This window comes from Salvia miltiorrhiza, chromosome 3, assembly GCF_028751815.1.
Source record: "Salvia miltiorrhiza cultivar Shanhuang (shh) chromosome 3, IMPLAD_Smil_shh, whole genome shotgun sequence".
NCBI lineage: Eukaryota > Viridiplantae > Streptophyta > Magnoliopsida > Lamiales > Lamiaceae > Salvia > Salvia miltiorrhiza.
This window is the reverse complement of record NC_080389.1, coordinates 63,680,744-63,704,278: the sequence shown is the minus strand read 5'-3', so window position 1 is coordinate 63,704,278 and position 23,535 is coordinate 63,680,744. Positions and strand designations below refer to the sequence as shown.

At 35.7% G+C, this 23,535-nt stretch overlaps 4 protein-coding genes across 5 annotated transcripts; 1 reads left to right on the top strand and 3 right to left on the bottom strand.

The window, feature by feature from the left end:
• Positions 1–258: 258 nt before the first annotated feature.
• On the bottom strand, positions 259–4,128 carry LOC131015409 (protein NDL2-like). 2 transcript variants are annotated; one of them, XM_057943792.1, is made up of 11 exons: positions 3,859–4,128; positions 2,694–2,793; positions 2,194–2,291; positions 1,977–2,065; positions 1,790–1,850; positions 1,616–1,702; positions 1,416–1,493; positions 1,271–1,327; positions 1,129–1,184; positions 901–1,036; positions 259–807 (listed from the first exon to the last, which is right to left on the bottom strand). In XM_057943792.1, the coding sequence occupies exons 1-11, from the start codon at positions 3,916–3,918 to the stop codon at positions 586–588; spliced, it is 1,044 nt and encodes a 347-aa protein (XP_057799775.1). In that variant the 5' UTR covers positions 3,919–4,128; the 3' UTR covers positions 259–585. The 2 variants fall into 2 exon arrangements, with proteins under 2 accessions (XP_057799775.1, XP_057799774.1); XM_057943791.1 differs by having other exon boundaries at positions 1,977–2,074; positions 3,859–4,047.
• Positions 4,129–9,983: 5,855 nt separating this feature from the next.
• Positions 9,984–16,003, bottom strand: LOC131015368 (uncharacterized). The gene is made up of 5 exons (XM_057943748.1): positions 15,018–16,003; positions 11,502–11,554; positions 11,135–11,298; positions 10,872–11,023; positions 9,984–10,637 (listed from the first exon to the last, which is right to left on the bottom strand). The coding sequence occupies exons 1-5, from the start codon at positions 15,766–15,768 to the stop codon at positions 10,216–10,218; spliced, it is 1,542 nt and encodes a 513-aa protein (XP_057799731.1). The 5' UTR covers positions 15,769–16,003; the 3' UTR covers positions 9,984–10,215.
• On the bottom strand, positions 11,561–15,004 carry LOC131015429 (uncharacterized). Its single transcript, XM_057943828.1, has one exon. The coding sequence runs from the start codon at positions 13,446–13,448 to the stop codon at positions 12,588–12,590; it is 861 nt and encodes a 286-aa protein (XP_057799811.1). The 5' UTR covers positions 13,449–15,004; the 3' UTR covers positions 11,561–12,587.
• Positions 16,004–18,680: 2,677 nt separating the features above from the next.
• LOC131015349 (uncharacterized) lies at positions 18,681–23,276 on the top strand. Its single transcript, XM_057943723.1, has 6 exons — positions 18,681–19,087; positions 19,413–19,702; positions 19,893–19,985; positions 20,059–20,130; positions 20,245–20,361; positions 22,120–23,276. Exons 1-6 carry the CDS (start codon positions 18,799–18,801, stop codon positions 23,158–23,160), a joined length of 1,902 nt encoding a protein of 633 aa, XP_057799706.1. The 5' UTR covers positions 18,681–18,798; the 3' UTR covers positions 23,161–23,276.
• The last annotated feature ends 259 nt before the right edge of the window (positions 23,277–23,535 follow it).

Sequence of the window (23,535 nt, the reverse complement as noted above, 5' to 3'; positions counted from 1 at the left end):
AAAGCACTCAAAAAGTTGTTCCACTTTCAAATATGTCAACCCTAAAAAGTGTCAAGGCCCATAGGTTATATACATAAAATAATTAAGCTTAATCAATAATTTGATTTATATAATTAAGCTGGTGACGAATAACTCGACTTGCACTCTAATCATGCAATCGAATGATTATTTATCACTTCAAAGCACTGTCCAATCTTATTAATCTTATTTCTTCTATCCACCAAATCAAATGCATTAAAAAATATCAAGAATTATGAATGTGCCAAGAATAAATTTTATTAATATTCCCATGCATCTATAATTTATTATTGGAATGATGTACACGAATAGCTGACTAATTTCTTTTCTAGAGTTACAAGTGGGAGAAGTGAACAATGCAAAAAAATCAAATGAAAAAAATTTACCCCTTTCCTCTCATGTATATATCTCTCTTTCCCTTTACCTATTTTTCTCTGCTAACATTGTGCTAATTATTTGTATATAGCCTTTTATCTACAAGCCTCCCCTGCTATGGTTTCTTCCCCTTTCGAGCGCTTCGTCACGTAGTTTACAAAAAAAACGGGCCACTCTACGCGTTCCTCCTCTTCACACTTGTGCGTGGATTCGTGTCTTTATCGGCTTCAGCTTCAGGCCCATGCTTTCGGGTGAGAAAAGCTCGGGCGAAATGCTGGTCGGGCTCAGTGGACTTCTTGGGCTCACGCTCAAGTGGGACGGCCTGAAGAAGCCGTAACCCATGAGAAAGTATTCCAGTGGGATCAGCATGGCATCGGGCTGTTCTTCTGTAACCATGGAGCCGCATGCTTGAACCTGCAAGAAATCGGAGGATTGTGCTGAGCGAGGTGAACGTGATGCTTCGTTGCTTCGTACGAGTTAGGCTTAATTCTTAAAGCTCAGCTTTACCTCAACCAAGGCGCTGAATCTTCTATCTAGCTTTGAAGTCATGTGAAGAGCTTCGTAGTGGAAATGGGAGTTTTCGCCAACAAAGATTAAGGTTCGACACTGCAGTTTCCTCAAGCTATTGCTGATGTCTGGTCTCCTGTAATGCAGCAGATGATGAGATTGTTAAACTCTTGTGTTCGGGTTTGAATGTAGTTTGTTTTGTAATTGGATAATGGTTTAGGAGGTTACCCGTTGATCGCTTCAAGAAAACGCAGCACGTTGGGACTCTGCCTCTCGTCCAACAACTGCAAATGTTTCTTAACTTAGTTTACTTATATGTGATCTACAGATGCTAAATCATGATGGTGTGAGAAAAGAGTGAGGAACTAACTCGTCTGCAAGACTGGACGATATCTGATTCCGGTACATCAACACCACCACGAACTTCCTGTTGCGCCATTGAATACAAATTTAGTACATATTTCAGGCAAAACGAATTCTTTTCATAGTTTTAACGAAATGAATATTAGGCAGACCTTGCTGAAGTATCGCATGAGCAACAGCTCCTTTACTATGCCGCACATACCACAAATGTAAAGCAAATTGGACATCACCTGCAAACAGTTCCCCATTCTCGTGAGACTAGTAATCTCTATTACGTTTTCCAAATCAGGTACCGAATTTTCTCAACCAGTTGGAACGTGAGCGAACAATGAGAAACAAAAAAGTAGCGAACCTTGTTGCATAACCACTCTGTCCAAGATGGTGATTTGCACAGAGGGGAAACAAGAATGAGACCCATGACACGTCGTGAGTGTTTTAGCTGCAATAAAGCAGCACGTGATTTTGCTGGCCGAGACGAACGGGCAGGTATATATGGATGCAAAAGATGAAGGAGAAAATGACTTACAGCAAAAAGGGTAAGAATATAAGCTCCAGCTGTTACACCCAGGCACATAACCGCACCAAGCCTGGAGATAGATTGAGTGTGAGTTATTAGCTTGAAATCCATGTATATTGACGAACGTATTACCAAGAATTTGACTCAGTAGGAAATAAAAAATCAGGTATCATATTACTAAAACAACTAGAATTACCCAAAATAGTCGAGGATTTCAGCAATCTGATCGGCTAATTCATCAACAGTCAGTGAGGGTTCATCGGGGCCAGCTACAGCAGCTCCTAACTGCAATAACTCTTGACAGAAGTGCCAGGTAAGACACAGCAAAGCTGAATGCAGACAGAGTCAATGAAGCTGAACTACTTCATAAGTAGCTATAAATCAATAAATGATCAAGGAATTACGAAACCGACCTCATGACCAGGAGGACTGATGTGGTAGATACAGAAGTTATGGAGAAGGAGAGAAAATGCTTCTGGACAAAAGAACAATCCTTGGAAACAGGACATATCTGTTTGGTGGCATGCAAACAAAGAAATCACATGTCAACTGCAAGTTTTTGTACTATTTTCTGTAGACTCTAGTAAATCACACTTCGAGCATCTTAGAGAAAGCGCTTCAAGATTGGATAATTCATAGTTGTAACTAAAAAACCAAGATTTAAAAGGCTAATAATGATTCAAAAGCATCTTGCAATAGTTCAGACCGAGTGAATAAGTTTAGAGCAAAAGTGGCAGCTCAAAAGTAGGTCGAGTGAATAGATATTACATCACAATTTTGTTATTTGGGATATTGTTAAGGAGAACTACATTAGCAGGTTTCAGTCATCAATAAAAATGTATTCACAAGATAGCAAAAAAAATGTCGAAAATCAACTAATACAGTTTGTGAGGATTCAGTTCAGTTTCCTTACAGTTTAAAGCCAAATCAGGATAGGTAATAAGAGCTGGCTTGTCCTGGTCTCCAAATACAGCAACAGAGACAGAACCATGACCCGTCTTGATAATATGCTCCTGTAAACCAACATGAAAAAAGCGAGTGTGTCAAGTTCGGCAGCTAATCTCCAAAATATGTCAAGTAGAGCAAAATATTCCACCAGCTAATCCAATCTAAGAAATTCTGATTCCACTTTGTTTACAAGAATCTTTTCCTTGCTTATTTAGAGAGTGTAACTTGCTTAAAACAAGAATTCTCTCTGAAATTGGTCCTTCGCGAAGAATTCCAGCTAGCTAGCTAACGACTTTCCTTAGTGGATTTATAAAAGGTCAAGGAAAGAATCTATTCATGCACCTATAGGCAAAGAAATATGCCAAAGTATATGATTTTCTCTCCAAATTCATTGAGCTCGAAGATGAAGCATCGATAATTCAAGCATGTTTAGCGGATTAAGTGGGCAATCTTCAGATATTTAGTAGATATGAAAGTTATGACATGGTATCTACATTTGAAACTAGTCAAGTAACGTTTGAGAATCTGAACAACAAATAATAGCATGCAAGCATACTTGAAATCAAAGCGCTCCACATACAAATGGAGATGAAAGTGATGAAAACAGAAAAATAAAGAGTGAAAAAAACATAAAAGAAAAAAGAAATTGATTGATTGCAATACATCAAATGTGAAATTCACTTGTCAAAACAAGTAAAAGCTACCTCATAAGATTATGCTATATAAAATAAGCTTTGTTTCCCAAAATGTGATCCTTACTCAATCTACACATCAACGCTACGGTAAATTTGCCGAAACAAGCTCCTTCTCCACACACACACACACACACACACAAAAGTCCTCGGAATATGAGAAATTGAAGCAACTTTTTTCAGAGAGCAAAAAAAACACGCACAAAAACGGACTTCCTTTCCAAAATCCTCCAAATTCTGGAAATCACGCATTGCTGCTCAAAATGCAGCTCCGCAATCTACTTCAGCTAATTTCTCCAAACACACACGCATAACTTTCAACAAATTTCAAATACGCACACTGACAACTTCAGCTGTCTATGCATACAATATACATACAATATACATACAACATGTATATATATGTGCGTGTGTAAGCATAATGCGTTTGACTTTGACCTTTCCGGCGAACGGAATGGACTCCATATCGACGGAGACGGAATCGCTGGAGTCCGCCATTGCACTTCCTTTCCTTCTAATTCTCTCTCTCTCTCTCTAATTATTTAATCTTCCTCTCTCCAGCTCCAGACGCGTTCGATTTGGTATCCACAGCTTAAATACCAATCCACCTCTCTCTCTCTCTCTCTCTCTCTCTCTACATATATGACATATATATAATGAGAGCGAATGTATGTATAGGTGTATGTAAAGGTGAGTTGAGTCCAACGTTAACTGAGTCACCGACGCTTCTGCGTTTGGGCTTTGAATTGGAAGCGGAGTGGGCCCGGGCCCGATGACACAATTGGATTTTAACTAGAGTTAGAGGCCGACACATTTCGCTTGTGAAATGACACAATTGTCCTCGTCACTCCTCACTGGAATTCCCCCTTTTTTTTTCTTTTTCTCTTTGCATTTTTCTCTTTTCCCTTCTTTTTTTGTGGTGATTAAATATAAAGTGAAATGTATTTTACGAAAATACCCTTGGAAATATAACAATGAATGTGTGTGTGTGATGTTGATGGATATTATATTAATTATTTTACAACTTTCTAGGATTCTAGGTGCTTTTACTGTGCAATTCATAATAGTATTCAATAATTTATTAAAGTAGGGTATTTTTTAAATACTCTATAATTTAAGAAATATGGTATTTTTTTTATATATAAAGTATGATATTTTTCACATATAATTTAGGCTAAATATCACTTTAAAATCTTAAATTACTTTCATACCATTATTCATATTTTGAATTATCGAGAATAATTTTTTATTTTAAACTATCAATTTTATATTCATTGTACCATTCATTCGTTTTTCACCTTTTGAATTTTTAATTAATAAGACATATAATCATGTTGTTTTATATAATTCTAAATATATTGTGTTATCCAACAAACCACACCAAAAAAATGGATGAATGGTACAATTGATACAAAATTAATAGTTCAAGACTTCAAGATTTAAAAAATTATTTTCGATAGTTCAGGATATAATTGATAGTGTGAAAATAGTTTGAGATTTAAAGTGATATTTATCCTATAATTTAAAAAATATGGCATTTTTATCTATTAACACGTACACGTCACAATTTATATTCTGATTTAACAGATAGATAATTCCCATTATTCAGGATAAACGGGATTCGTATACAATAAAAAATAATCGAAAAATCTGAGCATTTTGAAGCAAAATTAAATTCATAGATGAGTGCTATAGATTACACTTATGAATATATGATTAAAAAAATACTATATATCCAAAATAATGTTTGACTCCCATTTAAAAAAGAAAAAATAAATTAAATTATGTGTTGCTGTATTTATGGTGGGGATCCACTAACAATCAATACATGCATGCACAAAATCCAGAGTCTATAGATGTAGAATTATTATTGGTAAGGTCACATTAAAGAGATTAAATTATTTTATTTTTCTATTTAATAATGTGGGAGCAGTGTACTTGAAATTTGAATCTTAATTCTTAAATGTGAAGTGGAAAAATCAAAATATTTGGGTTGTCTTTAATTCGGAAGGTGCAGCTGAGAATCTTTTCAAAACGAGGAAAATATACTTAAATTAGATGGAACATTTTTTATAATGGGAAAGAGGAATTAATAAACACCAAATAGTTTAATAATCATTACATGTATACAATAATGCCATATGCTTCAACTTTTGTATTTAACAACATTGTATAAATTAAATGTTTGTTATAAATTATAATCCGAACTTTGACCTCATGGTGATTTATTAGTCGAATTTACAAAAATTACCGGTATAACTTTTACTTAATCTTATTTTTTATTTAATAGTTAAAATTTAAACTTTCGATCAATTTAAGTTGATGTGTTTTCAAAAAACAAGCATTAGAATCAAAGATATATATACACATACAAATAACATTGATTACTTTTTAAATGCTGAAAATCAACAATTTTTTTTAAAAATTATTCAAAAATTATGACTCGTACTATTAAATATACAATTAAGATAATTACATGCTATATTTATAATATTTTCCAATTCGAGCTAAAATGTCACTATATAATTAATGTTCGTGCTATAATTTAATAATAATACCCCTAAATTAGAATATGGTTGATTTGCATGCACAAACATCCACTTCAATTTTGTGTAGATTGTCCTTTTCTTACATTAACCTCTTTTTCCACAATTCATTTTCATATAGCACTCTTAGTTTAAATCATGTTTGGTGGCAAGATTTCATCCCAAAAAACATTACTTTTTATTTCCCCTTTTTCCTTATACGAAAAATAGGCATGTAAAATAAAAATAAAATACACACGTATATAATTAACAAAAACAAAATATAAATTTATATGGCTCAATTCACTAGAATCACTACATGTCAACTTATAAAAATGGGACAAAATAACTCATTATATTCATTTATTTATTTTGCTCTAATTTATCCCCTTTTTGCCTTGATATGTTGTACCTTCTCATGGATTGCATGTTGTCTTTGTATTTGTTTTATTTTATTTCTCAATTTTCCATTCTCATTATAAAATAATATATATGTTTGTTGATATTCATATGCTTCTAGATATTAGAATCTTTGACTATAATTTAGTTGCTAGAGTGTACATCATAAGTTCCAATGTCCTCTCAATAACCTGCCAACCTAATACATTGATTTACTATCACTACCTTCAAAAGCATATTAGCCATTTAATAAATATGATTCTAAAAAACTATTTCAAGTATTTTGCTACAAGAACAATAATGTTGTGACAATCACAAAAATACAAAAATTCAATTTGATTAATACTAGTTAATAACAAAAGATTTTAGCTATTTTCAGTTCAGGTCATTTGTCCTAAAAAATTTCGATTCTAACCCTCTTTTTTGTCGATCTATTCGAACAGGCACGACGTTGATTTTGAGCTAAATCTACATTATTAATCTTCCCTAACTCAATGTAGCTAATTGTTTTATTTGTTTTGAGAAAATGCCAATATATTATTGCATCCCAATGACTTGGGCTGACTTACAAAAATATTTTACTAGTTCATAAAATATACTACTATACTACTATTTGATTATAATCTCTAAGCACATTAAATATTTGACTTTGGAAGTAATAAATGCATATCCAGTTTACGTGGGAGATTGTCATTTTTGGATCCAGCTGCAATTTGTATACTATTTTAAAATTTGAAAATTATTTTTATTTATGTGTGTGCACAAAAATTTCGGTATTTAGCTCCCAATTTTGGGCAACATTTTTAGCTGCTTTACCTTGAAATCAAAGCAAAATATTGTCATCGTACAAACAAATTTTCATGTGATTTTACGGATTTAAATTTATTTTATTTATTCACCCTGAAAATAACTGAAATTCAAAGTCACCATATACACTCAAATATTTTTTTTATTTTTTTTTTATTTTACCAATCTCAAGTTTCAACAACCCCTAAAATCGTGAGGTCCATTTTTTATTTTTATTTTGAAGGTGAGGGTCAACTTTGGATCGAGTAAATTAATTGAATAAATAATTAAGGTGAAATTAAAATTTTAGTAACGTTATAAATAGATTGTATTTGCATGTAAAAAATAATTAAAAACGCCTAAATATATATCTTGAAATGTCGGTAAGGACTTGAACCATTTAATTCAAAGAAAAAAAAATATTTTTATTTCTTCCAATAAAAATGAATTTATTGTCTTGCCCCCACTAAAACAAGAGCAATAAATATTTGTTATGAAATGGCGTGCAGGGGAAGAGCATAAATCATTTTCATTAAACTTTTTAGCCTATTGTATTTCTGAAAACACCACCTTACCAACCAAAGACTTTTTGGTTGGGCACTAATATATATTATGTTTTATTTTAGACACAATGACGACTTAATTAGTTCAAATAAATTCGTATTATAATAGAACTAAATAATTAGATAAAACTTTCCATTTAAAACTGAACAGACCACTTATCAACTTCTATAAATAGTAGTACTACTATATAAGTTGTCTAAATCATTTTCTCAATCACAGCCTAAAAATTTGGAATGTGTGTATTTTCCGTGTTTTGATAATGAGATTATAGAAATAATTTAATTAATGGAGAGACATTTTGGTAATTTAAAAGAATACAAATTCCACGAATGTGAAACACTAATTTAAAACAAAGTGCTCAAAATAAAGATTGGTGAAAGAAAGAAACTATTTTCTACTTTCTATTTAATTAATGGAGTGACATTTTGGTAATTTAAAAGAATTAATATAAATTCCACGAGTGTGCAACACTATTTTATAACAAATTGCCCAAAATAAAGAATTAAAGATTCGTGAAAGAAACTATTTTCTAGGAGTATTTTCTATTTTCTACCAATAAGTATTTTTTTTTCTTTTTTTTTTCTGCGAAATAAATGGATTCTTATTAGTATTCTTTATTTTTATTTTGTTCAATCACTTTTTTCCTGTGATGGGACAAATAATGTTTAACCAGAAATATAGATTTGCCTCAATAAAAATGTGATGATAATCAATATAAAGGTACACTTTGGGGGGAGTGTCGGTGGATCTCTTCTCTGTATTATTTTTTATTTTATTTTTCCTTTAATTATGGAATCATCAAAACCAGGAATAATAATGTAATTAAATTTAATAATTGGTCAGAAATCCCAATCATCTAAATGCCACATCTTTCAAAAATATGAAATATTCCAAATACGGAAAAAAATCGTAGAAGTATTTTATTTAATATATCATTATAATTAAATATTTTTTTAATACAAATAGTTTATTCTATATAAGAACTGATAATATAACTCATCATAAATATTGACAGATAAGAGCACTCTGTATGTCAATAACTAATGATATTCGATTTATATACCTCCTCTCACTATACGTATAAATTCATTTCACAACAAATTCATCAAATTTTCAAAATAAATTCTTATTTTTCGTAACAAATTCATCAACTCACATTCGCCATGTGTGTGTTTCAACATACAACACAATATTATTACTATAATTTTTCAATTAGAATTTCTTATCTCCTTTTAATTGTCACATTGTAAAAAATTTCTTATCTCCTTTTAATTGTCATATTGTGGAATTTTAAAGTAAAATTAAGCTAAACTTTCAATTATACACATATCTTTAATATTACAATTAAATGCATTATCTTTATTTCTTCTTCACTTTTTATCTTAAAATTAAGAAATACTCTATCCGTCGGATTTAAAATGTCTCATTTTCTATTTTGGAATATTCTATTTAAAATGGCCCAAACCTTAATTAGCCTTTAACTTTGGGTTATCACATTTAAAATGTCTCACTTTACACCTTTATCACACAATTCATAATCTCCGTGCTCATTTTTTCTGAGACATTTCAAATGGGACGGAGGAAGTATAATTAAAGATATACATGTTAAATTACGCATTTTCTTGATAAATACATAATTTTATATTAATATGACACTTATTTACATACAGAAAGAGTAAACTCAACCTCTCAAAAACCCATACAATTCACCATACAACTCAAGTTGACTCAAATTCAAATCTAGTGATACCATAGCATTGTAATAAAACTTCATTATATGGTCATATTTGCAAGACTCAAAACTTTCAAACAAAATCCTTAAATTTTTCAAACATTGAGTTAGACAACGTTTTCAAGTGTGTGGGAGTAAAGTCCTAGTATATGAGATAGTAATACTAATATTAAAAAAGTTAAGAGTAGAGAGCAATCAATACATAGTTTTTTTTTTTTTTTGTGAAGCAGCAATCAATACATAGTTAAGATTGAATGAGTGCACACACAAATAGAGGTAGGTGTGATTTCACGATCCAAGGCCACATAGCTCTCTCTCTCTCTCATGCCATAATTTATTTCTCTTTTCACCCAATAAAACGCACACATACACACATGAAGTTGTGCCTCGTGGCACCAAATCCATTCTGCTTTTAGAAACACACACATACACAAATGTGTGTGTATTTTTTTTTCCAAAACACATCATTCATCCACCAAATAAGAGCATGAGCAGCTCTCACATATAATCACAATAAGAAAGCAAAATAAAATCAAATAAATAAACATAAACAGAGATGAAGCAATTCATGCAAAACCACTAATGCAGGAGGAAATTAGGCAGGTTCGATATGGCATAAAGCATCATGTCAAGTTTCATGCATTTATGGAATACATAAAGTAATCTAAGCAAAAGGTCCCTGTCATTGCAATGACTGTGTTTTCACATCACCTGCCGAAGAAGCACCCGTAGGAGGCCGACACTTGGACTGCAACGAACAAGGCCCGATCCTCCATCATGCACGGCAACTCATCCTACGAGGTCCATGTCATCATCGGAGGCGACGTTGCTAACCAAGGCACCACCACTGGATAGAGACAAGAACTTGTCCCCAACAGCACTTCCAAGATGATCGAGCTTGACCTGCTTCACCTGCGGTTCTTGTAAACCACTCCGAGCCTCTTTGCGTTTTCTGCCAGTGCCATTTCTTGCCCTTGTCAAGCAGAGACCCCCTAGAGCACCGTTGTTGGGCTGATCGTCCATTTCTCTGTCCTCGCTTTCATCACTCTGGGTGAGATCAATGATGTTGTCGTTGAGATTACCTGTACGGAGTGTAAGATCAGGTGGCTCACTCTCCACTTCCGATATGCGTGCTACAGCTTTCGCATGGAGCATCGACATGCTATGATCGAATACTTCAATCCCCTGACCATCAAGGACCAATAGCCACTCTGCATATAGTAACTCACAGTTACACATCAAATATCAAAGTTGAAATATTGCAAGAACTGCCTAGAACTAAGAAGATTATGCTGGCAGCTTCAACTCTTTTCAATTTAACCACCAAAGAAACTGAAATTTTCATTTGTATTAGTGAGCTCCAAATGATAAAATTACAAAGGATAAACCTCAGAAAGCGTAGCTGAAGTATAACAGCAAGAGGTATAAGCGATGTAACGACTCACGGATTAGAGCTCTGGGATTGGTGACATCAGGTATGGTATTTTGGTCCACAATTCCAGCTTGGTTACAGAGCCACTTAATTAACTCAGCCACCAATTGACATTCTTTGAAAGCATTAAGGTAAGAAATGGCCCGAGATTGATCTGTTGCAGCCCTGTCCTCAGCAAAATTTACAGGTATCGTTTTATCAGCAATAATATACTAATACTGTATGTATACTATGTATAAGTAATGGACAAAAGTCACAAAAGCACTAGTCCGTTACCTAGCAAACTGAATGGCGTGATCAGCAGCCAACACCCATGCCAGAGCGAGCTTTTTCAATTGACTGGCAGATGACTGGACCCATCTCCCAGAATAAAATGAATAGTCAACCAAAATAACAGCATCATACAACACTTTATGCATAAGAATCGCATCTTCATAGCTCTGCAGCAATTATAGAATTAGTTTCACCGAGTAGAGAGATTTTATGTTAGTTACTGCTTAGCTATGTATGCTGTAACACAATCATAGACAAATATATCCCTGTAAGAACTCGGCTGCTGAAAAAGTAAGAAACTATTCGTCTCGAATGATTTTACACGTACAGCAATACAAGTTCTAATAGTTGAAATAATGCATAGAAGTACCATTGAGGCTGCAATAGGCAAGCTGGGTCCTGACAGCATTTTGAGGAGCATATCTGGTGAGGAGCAACACACCGTCAGCACATTAGAGTAAAATTGTACAAACATGTGAAACAAGGACTGTCATGACAGGAATATTGACAGATATATCCGAATATGTAACTTGACATCTTGCAAGCATGTTTAGAAACCTGATCCTTTAAATAATCAAGAAAAGTAGCACCGTGTTTGGATTGCCTGATGATGCAGAAGAATAACATAACTTGACGAAACCACAACTCATCTTTTGTTTTATCCAGAAGCTTAAAGTAACGTACAAAGAATATGCTAGTAAATGAATTATGTCTATATGACTTGAACATTATCTTCAAGCACCATTTAGATTGGTTTTCTAAATTAAGCTATCCCTTTAGGGACGTTTAGTTTGCATGATTGATAAATGGATGATTGAGTATTTTTATCCTCAAGAGTAGGATTACTCCAATCCCACCCTTTTAATGGGATAAGAATCAAAGCTTAAATGATAAAAATAATCAAGGGCCTTGGGATATCCCAAAGTTTCAATCCAACAAAGTAAACAAGGGATTAGCCTTACTATTTTTATCTATCAAGGCTAATCTTTCAAAGTAAACGCCCCCTTAGGGTTTGAGCTAATATTTTACAAAATTCTAGAAGCATAGAGAGTGCAAGTTATAGATTTTGACATATGTATGGTCCAAGTGAAAAAACAAAGGACTCTTAACTTTTATGTGTGAGCTAATAGGCGGCAAAAGAAGCTGAAAATTAGGTCAAGCTATAGCATTGATACTTGTTATCGAGAAGTAAAAAAATTGCACATAGAAACATAATCAATCCCCAGATCTTAATTGATAAATTTTAAACAATCCACTTCAAACCAGAAATTTCCATTTCCAGACGCTGAATCTGAAGAAATGGAAAGAATCTGCAAAAGTTATTCCACATAATCTCATGGACAATAATGCGCATCCAATCACCAAAAACCAACTGAGATCTACAAAATGTGAAATTTATGTCCTGTGAAACTCAACAAAAGTGCAAGGGAAACAAACTGAATAGGAAAGGCAAGGATTACCATCTAAACCAACTAAAACCAAGGGTATCTAAGCTTTGACTCCAAAACGCCAATAAAACAGCAAAATAAAAGACACTCTCACCTAGAAAATAGAAATTCTGAAAACCCTTTATTGTCTGAATAGCCACATTTAACATATTTCTCTGCAAGTCTTCTTTATCAAATCCAGGAGAGATTTTCAGACGCAACCTTAACAATAGAGTCTCATTCATGACAACCCCAGCCAGGTACCCTAAGCAGACAGTAACTTCCGGTTGAAATTCATTACCCAGGGTAGGAAAGAAAGATGCCCAAATATTGATTTTGCCGCTGTCCCTGACCGGATCCGCCATCCAAATCCTTATTAAATCCAATATATAACCCCCTAAATATTCTGACCCCTGACCTCCCTCATCCAAATACTGAGAACAACAAATGCTAATATAATTTACTATTCCCTCTACAGCAATCCCAATCTCTTCTCTGAGGGATGGATCCCTGGCCGAAAAATCAAATTCTAGGTGATACAGAAGATAAACAACAGGAGCAATGACAGCAACCTTCCTTAACACGCTGCACAAACTTGAGCATTCATTTACCAATTCCAGCAAGTCCTCAGCAACCAATAGTTTTCCTGGGGGCGGCAGACTGCTTGGTCTATAGCTGTGAAATACAACAGCACCATAAAACCAAACAATTCCAAGAGGCGGATCTTTTAAGTCTTCAATCAACTTACGATACAGTGAAACCAAATTGCAGATATTTGATACACTTTTGGGATACTCGACTAAGAAATAATGGATTGAACTTCTGAGTAAATCATCATAAGTTGCCACTCGGCTCTGATAATCCATCAGATTCAAGACTGGTGCATCCATGTTCAATGTGGGTGTTCTAGGCCTGTTCTAATCAGAATGAACGATAGCTCAATAAAATTGTGTGTGAAAGCCGCCGTGTAGGGTTTGCCTCGTATTTGTTGACGACCTAATCTCCCTCGTAAGCAATCACAAAGTAAATTTTGGAAGCCGGTTTCAAAAAGTTCACCTAATCTTTAAAAGCGCCATAATATCAAGACTATCTGGAATCCAACTCAAAATTTCTGAAACCACAGAGATTTCAGTAATTGGATTGCTGCATTAAATGCAGTGGTATAGAAAGCAAATAGATTGGCAGTTTTGGAAACATAGATACCAGCACATCCAATATCATACATAAGTAAGCAAAATTATTTGCTATGAAAATGATAAATGATTACACTTGCCTATTTTTCTATAATTGTTCGCCATGGGAGAATAGTTATTTCAGCTGATTAGATACATAACAAAGTCTATGATTTTGTTATACCTATTGTTGATTAAACTCCGTTGAGAATCAACATACAGGATACGAATTCCACGCATTAACATGTCACCATTTAGAATCTTAGATGCATTTTAATCAACGACCCATACTTGGCAATATGGTTGAACTTTGACATTAATCTTTGAATCATATATGCTCTTCAATCATTACTCTATGATGCCAAATGCGTGTTTTAATTAAACAATTTATGTTATGTCAGCCTTGAAATTTCATATAGCTCTATATAGGCTTACTAACCAGGGGCATATCAGTAATTTCACATCTTTATACTGCAGTAGGTTCCCATTCCGTTCGACAGGTCGCAACATTAAAGATACCACATCGCTAATCTTACACAATTCCTTGGTTCGTTCCTAACCTACCACGTTAAAAACAGGATTTTCGGTGGAGTTTCTATGGAATTCCTAGCCTGGTCCAAATGCAAAATCTAGTACTTGAAGTTTTCAAGGTTACTTCATCGTATGAAGATTTAACCCACAAGAGTATGTCTCAGACCCCATTTTTAATGGCCTTTCAGACAAAACCCATATCAATAAATGCTATGAGTTAGTAGCCAAATTCAGAAAGGGCTTGTAGATTATATTACTTATCTTAAAGTGTATTCTGGATAAGTTCAAATGCGCTTTGCAGTTATTTTTTTAATGGAAGTGAACGGATCCTAAAATGCATTTATAACAAAACTGGAAATGCTTCTGAGCACTTCTTAGGACTAAGATGCTCTGAAACATGACCATAGCACCTAGCCATAAGATGATAGACAAGCTCACAGTTTCTTTACAGTTTTCCACATTCCATACCATGTTGCTTACTCCTATAGTCCTATTCTTGCTTGTGCAGCTGAAAGTTAGGCTGTTATACCAAAAACTCTAGGGCTTACTTATTTGAGACACCATCAAGATGTCAAAGTAGATTTCTACTTAAATACTTCGAAAAATTAAAATTGTCCAGAACCAACAGTGCACCTTAAGGAGTTATATATAAACTACAAGAAGCGTAATATCAATATAGCTTGAGAAGTTTATCTGCTGCTCGTATAGTTGCTAACATCAATGAGCGTAGTAGATCGTGTTAAGAAGAATTATCACCTAAAAAGTAGTTGTTCCGGAACCCCTTGATGGTTTGAACTGCCTGATCTCGCATATCCTTCAGGACATCCTCTGTACACATCCTGGAACTAAAACTCACGTACAGCCTGAGAAAGAACACTTCCAACAGAACGACCCCAACCAATTGCCGCATCCCACAACCAGCATTCATCTTCTTCCAAGTTCCATCACTCAAAAGGGGGAAGAACAACCTCAGAGTTTCAACAAAGTTGCAACTCCCCCCACCTCGATCAGTAGTCCAAACCCGGATCAAATCCTCGAAACACACCACGGCACTATCACACTCGACGTCCTCATTCCCGTAATCATAAACCCCAGCAGATACCATCACGTAACCAACCACATTCTCCACCAATTTCCCAACCTCAATCCGCTCATGCAGCTCAATCATCCTAGCATCACACACAATACTGTACAGATCATATACAACAGGGGCCAGCAGCGCGATCTTCTTCGACGCGCTGCTCAAATTAGAGCACGAAACGAGTAAATTCAACAAATCCTTAGCTATCAGCACCCTAGAGGCAGGGCTGTTCCGCTTCGCGGTGTGGAATGTGACCGCGGCGTAGAACCAAGTGATTTCAAGCGGGGGATCGAGCATGGTCTGGATCAAACGGAAGAAAATCAACTCGAAAGAGGAGTAATCCGAGCTGCCGCTGTGGTATGAAGTTAAGAAGTGCTTGATCGATTCTCGCAACATGGACTCCTGATTTTGCTTCAGGGAGTTCATACTGGCGGAAATTCGCAGACAATGTACGCATTAAACGTAAAATTCCGGAATTACGATCGAGATTTCGAAGTAGGAATTGGGAATTAGGGATTTTTCTTGGGGTTTTTAGTCTTGAAAGAGAGTGTTAAAACCCTAAGAAAAAGGGAGGGAGAGAGGGAAGTTCGGGGTTCTGTATTAACGGATCAATTTTTTGAATTTGGTGGTTTTTGGCAGAAGAATTTTTGAAACCGATTTCAATTTGATGCAAGAAACAATTAACTCATTTTTAAAGGGTCGAAAAGAGAGAAAAAATGTGTCTTTTTTTTTTCTTTTTTTTTTCTTTTTTGAGAACCATAGGTGTCTTTGCTAAGTAAGGGGAAAATGTTAGTAATAAGATTTTAAAGATAAAAAAATTAAATCAAAAAAGTAATAAAATATTGACAAACTTAACAATCGGTTATGAAATATTTTTAGAACCTTCATCCACCTTTTTTCAAGCAAATGAGATAATGCCATTTTGCATTTTATAATTAAAAAATATGACAACAAATAATAGAAAAGGAAAATGTATTTAGGTTGTAGTAGGTTATTGATAAAGTATAAAAGTTGTAGAATTTAATTAAATTATGGATTGTATATATGGAAGAAAGAAAAATAATTTTTTTATTGAAAGATTGGGTTGTTAGGGGTCATTGATAAACATAGTCTTAGGATTTTACTTCTATAAAATAGCATTAACATTATATTTTCAATATTGTTATGAATTTTGAATTTTGATAATTGAAAAAGGTGACATGGACCTATGAAAGTTTGGATAAGACGTGGAAATTACTAATGTATTGTTGAACCAAAATTATTCATTTTGATCTATACATTACTATAATTTATTTGTTGAGTTATGAGTAATGTATTAGGGATTATTGTGTTATATTGAACACATAATTATATATTTGACATGAGTTTGACTTAATACTAACTGTTGTGTATTGTTATTGATAAAATATATTTTCGGATTATAACATTGTTTTTTTTTTTCATTGTAAATATTGGGTGTTGATGGGCGGATTGATGGTTTCTTATAATGTAGTTTCAATTTTTTTTTGCACCATTTAAGTTATACTCCATAATTAACGAGTCAAATAGTTGAGAATATGGATAATATATGATGGAGTGTACTTGTTTATACCAAGTATATCACGGGTCGGACTCACTTTGTGATGATCTCTATGAGGCCTTTACTTATGCACGTCAGTCCTTTGTTCTGGATTTCTTTCACGCTCGTCGTGAAGCTAATCGTGCAGCTCACGAGCTTGCCCGTTTTTCTTTGTCTGCTTCTGATGTAATTATCTGGAAGGCCGACTTTCCAAGTTGGCTTCTTGATATTGTTGCTTCAGATATGAGTTTATAATATGCTCCTCTTTTCCCTCAAAAAAAAAAAAAACAAGTTAGCTTTAGTTACGGATAATGTATTGAGGAGTGAATGTGATGAATGAGAAAAACATGTGTTGTTTGCATGATCATTAGCGAAACAAAGATGATTACAAAGTTGGAAACATATTGGAACAAAATTGTGACCTAAAGAATTTCTAATAAGCGTCACAAATTATTTTTTATATGTGCGTCTCTATTTAATACATCGTTTTATAGTTTGCACATGCTTCACATGATATTAGCCTTTGTACATTATTATTATCGAAAAAATTATAATTGGACAACTATAATATTGTTTCTTTCATATTGCAAACATCGTATTTACAAGAGAGATGATGTTTTTCTAGAGTTCAATGTAAAAGCATGAATCTATCATGTCTCAAAGAGGAATATGTGAAATGTCAAATATAATTTTTTTTAATGAGAAGAAATTCACTTGTTAAGCGAGTATTTGAACCTTTTATTTTTGGAATACACATATACTACATAGATTGGGGAAAATACATAATTAGCATAATAATATGATATCGTGTTAGTTTTACATAACATAGATTAAATTTAATTGTTTTCATTTGTAGTCAAAATAAATTTTGATATCGAAACACACATGTAGGTGGTGTTCGATTTGTAGGGTTAGACATGTCTTATTCGGTTGGATAAATACAATTTATACTTAATCTCGAGATGATGTTATATATGGTTAATCATGGTTTATATATCTTTAACATATTTTTTATGACAAAAGTAATCTCAAATAATTTCGGATCAATTTGGTCTCTGATAACCTCAGGACAATTCAATTTCAAGTAAGTACAACTGCCAACATTAGGGCTGTAAACGAATTGAGCCGAATACTAGCATGCTCGAGTTCGACTCGTTTAAATATTCGGGTGTTCGAGCTCTATTCGAGCTTTTATCTTGATGATCGAGCTCAGCTCGTCACCCACTTACCAAGCTCGAGCTCAATTCGAGTTCAGCTCGGGTGATGCTCGATAAGGTCGAATTCGAGTTTGAGCTCGAGCTCGACTCGTTAGATGTTCGTATATATGATGTTCAAGCTCGAATTTGTTATAAATATAAGAAAATTTTATTAATTAATATGTTATTCGAGCTCAAGTTCGACTCGTTTAAAGTTCGTGCATTAACTCGATTGAAGGCTCGACTGAAGGTTCGTGAACAGGCTTGCGAACATGTTTGCTAACAATCAAATCCGAACATGTTCGCGAGCTTAACGAGCCGAGCACTGTCAGACTCGATAAAAATCTCGAGCTTGTAATCAAGCTCGAGCTCGACTCGTTTATTATCGAATCGAGCTCCGAACGAATTTTTTTCGAGCCGAATCTCGAATAGCTTGCGATTAGCTTTGTTCATTTACGGCCCTAGCGCATATAGATTGACGTTTGAATAAATAAGAAAATTTAAGGGGTCAACATGTAAATTCGACAAAATCTTTTTGTGTACATTATATTTCCATCGTATTTACTCGTAGACCCCTCGTAAAAAATCTGGAGTGGGCCATGCCCATATAAATACCTCATCCTTAATTCTCTCTCATCTGCAAAATCTAGGGTTTTTCCATCTCCTCTTCCCGTGCGCAATTTCCTGTATTTTCCGGCAGAAATGGCAGATGAGGCGGTCTACGCTGCAGGAGGCGAATCGAACAAGCGCAAGTACGATGATTCGCCGCCAGCTGTGGGGCGCAGGTCGACGGGGTTCTCGTCGCCGCCCGATTCCGCCGCACCTCCGCCTTCGTACAACAACGTTCCGCCGCCCTTGAACGAGATCGAGCTGGCTAAGCAGAAGGCGCAGGAGATTGCTGCGAGGCTTCTGAACAACGCTGATCCTTCGAAGAGAGCGAGAGTTGAGAACGGGGCTGGTGCCGGCGGTGGTTATGATGCTGTTGATACAGGTTGGGGCTTCTTTTGAAATAAGCCTATCACTCGCATTTTCTCTTCAGTTCACCTCTAATTGCTCTCGTAGGTCTTTGGTATTCGTAATTTTGATGAACACTCCGTTTGATTGAGCTTATAGTGCTTGAAACTTATGGTGATTACCGAGTTCCAAAATATTTGTTGGCATTGTTGCAGATTTTCTTAAGTTTATAACGGTGATATTAGCTGTACTTTTTTCTTGGTAATTCTTGTTGCTCAACATATTACAAATATATAGTTATTGATTGGGATTTTCTGAATGGACGGAGAAGAGGATAACTGTGTCATGTTCTTTGGTTTTAGGTGTTAGCCATAAGCATCCGGGTTTAGGTCTTGGTGGTCCAGCACAAAGTGCTTCATATGGCTACCCAGGTCCAAGCAAGAAAATCGATATTCCAAATGGAAGGGTTGGCGTGATAATTGGCAAAGGTGGCGAGACTATCAAGTACCTCCAACTACAGTCAGGAGCTAAGATTCAGGTCACCAGAGACATGGATGCAGACCCAAACTCTACTTCAAGAGCAGTTGAGCTTATGGGAACTCCGGATCAGATAGCCAAAGCTGAGCAATTGATCAATGATGTTCTTAACGAGGTATTATGCATGTTAGCAATACCTTCAATACCTGTTATGTTGTGTGTTTGTTGCCCTTCTCTAGGATGTTTATTTTGACTGCCACTTGTAGATGTTAATTTGGTTTGATAGTCAGCTCTGTAGTTGTGGAAATTTGAGAAATTTCTTTGATGAATTCTCTGTAGTAACAGTTTGCTTTTCAATGGGACAGGCTGATGCAGGTGGTTCTGGCATAGTTTCCCGACGGTTGACTGGGCAGCAATCTGGGGCCGATCAATTTGTTATGATGATCCCTAATAATAAAGTATGCTAGATGTTGTCTATTGGCTCTTATGATTATTTAGCTCATAGTTTCCTTACAATGGATAAATTTTCAGGTGGGACTTGTTATTGGTAAAGGAGGCGAAACTATAAAAAGTATGCAAGCTCAAACAGGGGCCCGTATCCAGGTAGGGTGGCCTGAATTTTTTTTACAAAATACATTATGTTGATTTTCATGAAAACTGCAGCGTACTGCATGAATTCATCATCTCAATGCAAAGATACTTACTCATATGCTACAGGTTATACCTCTGCATCTGCCCCCTGGTGATATGTCAAAGGAGAGGACAGTGCAAATTGATGGAACTAGTGAACAAATTGAAGCAGCAAAACAGTTGATTGAAGAAGTCACCAGTGAGGTTTGTTCAATGGTTGTCATTTATAAGTTCTTTTGTGACTTTTTTTTGTTGTGTTTATGTATGGAAAATATCTTTTTATACTTCCATATGCCAGTCTTTTGTTTCTGCCTTTATACATTAACATGTCACCCAATTTCGTAATGTTTAATATGATATTATGTTGATTTTCTATATGATTGCATTCTTCTTGTATTTGTTGAGATTTAATTTTCTTGGTTTTATTATTGAGTTAAAGCTTGCTGTCAATTCACAATTATTTGGACTTTCGTATTTATTTTCTTCGTCACTGTGTTCCTAATCAAGGTATTATCCTACTATTACTTTCATTATCAATTAAAAAATTAAAATGTATCCGACTTGTAAGCAGCAGATTAATCCTGTAATTCTTTCCAACCTTCAATTATATTTCTGGTCATATCTCCAGCTGAATATGTTTGAGATAAATTGCAATATCTTCTGTATGCCTTCAGTTATATTTCTGGTTTCTATGAGGCAGGTTTTGCACGGTTCCTCTCCATTAAGGTAACTAATCAGCATATTAAGTTTATTGTAAAATTAGGGATGTATAAATTTTTAGTAATCAACTATATTTGGATGGTTAAACTATTAATATTCAGGTTGTCACCCCTTACACGTGCTGGCTCAGATTTTATCTTTTAATTGATTCTCTTAATGGGGACAGTTGTAGAGGTTAGAGGTTGTTGGACAATTTTGGTGACACCAACATGAGCTCATTTCATGTTGGTGTTCCCTCAACATGTTCTGGTATGATATTAACCCCATTCTGATTTAAATTGCCTACTTACGTTTGAGAGGATCCGTTCTCTATAGAAGCTTGGTGTTTGGTTACTGTGGAGACATCAGATAAATGTTAAATGAAATTATATCTGGTCATGTAGCTCTTAAGTGCCATTGGAGTAACTGGTTTTTTGCCATATGATACTTGTGAGACTCGACTATGGCAAAACATTTACTGACTTAATATTCTGTCGTCCCTTCGTCTTATTATGATCTCCCTTTGCTTTTAAGGATTCTCGGGATTTAGTTTGAAGAAACTATTCAAAATCATAAGTTGAAAGGAACAGTATGACATGAGATTGTGGGTCTGTGAATTTGCTACTATTATCTGTTTGTTATATTGTTCTTATTTAAATCCCTTACCTCGAGGTCTTTTGCTTATTGGACTTGAGGTGAAGTTGAAAATAATGCTACCTTATATCTTGCCATTTCTCCAATCTTGGTTCTATATAGTTTTTGATCAAAGCCTTCGAGTCTTATCACATTTTTTAGCTTCTGGTTTTAGGAATATCTGTATTTCTGTAATGATTCCTCACCTAGTAACTTAACGAGTTATCCTATATTATTTAGGTGAAGTTTTCCTTGTATATACTGGATTTTGTTGTGCACCTGTAGTCCTCTTCTTCTATAGATGTATAGTATTTGCTATTTTTGTTGTACCCATTCACTTCGAATAGGGAGAGGATGGGCTTCCGCAGGAGTTATCCAATAATACGACTCAACAAGTACGGTATGTAGGCGTCTAATCTTTGTCTTCATGCAACTCTCTATGAGTGTAGTGCTCAGTATATGAGGTTATATACTTGTATATGTTGTTGAATCTTTTATATAAGTTGATACATTACTTGGTGTCTCTGCTTATCATTTTGAGTTATAATATGTTCTTTTTATCTATATATTGTTGCTAGTCCCGATGCAACAATCAGTTCTAGGTTCATTTGTCATAACAATTTTGTGCAGAACCGCATGAGAGGCCAATCGATGTCTGGAGGATATTCACAGCAAGGTTATCAAGCTAGGCCACCTACTAACTGGGCGCAGCCGGGCCCACCTGGGCAACAACCCGGTTATGGCTATGTCCAGCCAGGTGCATACCCTGGTCCACCACAATACGGCATGACTCAACCACCTTACTCTGGTTATCCTCCTCAACCCACATCCGGTGGGTACGGAGCCGGCTGGGATCAATCATCAACTGCTCCTCAAAATCAGCAATCTGCTCAGGGAGGTGGCTATGATTATTACAACCAACAGGCACCTTCCCAGCAACAGCAAGCTCATGGGGGCCCTACTGCTCCGACTGATGCTTCGGGCTACGGTTACAGTCAAGGACAAGGCGGCTACGGCCATGATGGTTATGGTGGTTATCATGCTGGTGCAGCTCAATCCGGTTACGGCCAGCAGAATCCTAGTGCCGGATACGATCAACAGCAGCAAGGCTACAACTCTGCATATCCAACACCCGATGGTCACACTCCTTCGTACGGATCACAAGGCGACCCCAATCAAGCCCCTGCTTCTGCGCAGTCGTACAACGCTGGTGGTCAACCCAGCCCGAACCCAAATTACCCGCATCAAGCTTCCAGCCAGCCCGGTTACGGGGCACAGGGTGGCTATGGGAGCCAACCACCCTACGGAAATTACGCGACACCTCCCCCGTCACAAAAACCTGGCAGCCAGCCTGCCGCTGCATATGCACAACCCCAGCAATCACCAAGCGCACAAGGTGGTTCATACGGTCAGCCCGGCTATCCTCGTTCTCAGCCTCCACCTGCCCAGGCCGGCTATGCTCACGCAGATTCAGGTGCTCAGAGACCTCCATCGTCCGGTTACCCAGCAGCAGCATATGGAGCCCCGCCTTACGGGGCAGCAGCAGCAGCAGCAGCAGCTCAACCTGGCTACGGCCAACAGCAGCCCTCGCAATACGGTAGTGCTTATGATGCCACCCCGCCTCAAGCGGCCCAATCAACCGGGGCTGCGAAAGCATCGCCCCCGAGTTGAGTTGATGAGTAATGTATTCTGTTTGTCATGCTCGTATCTAACTAGGTTTCTAGTGTACAACAACTAGATGCTTTCTTGTTTTTGTTTTTCTGTTGTTGGTGGTTTGAGATTTCGCATTTTGGCTTCTTTCTCAAATATTATTTGTTTGCAGAGGCACACATGCACATTCTTGTTTTGTTTTTTATTCCAACCTTGGTTTTTCAAATCTGTTAAAAACTGCTTAAATGAATTCTACATTGTACTTTTCGACAATATATATGCTAAGGATTTTCTAAGACGACACAATTCTTTTTTTCAAAACTTAAAAGTCATAGTTTTGCAGCATATATATAATTCATAAAGGAAAAGTAGACACTTGTTATGGAACGGGGCTTA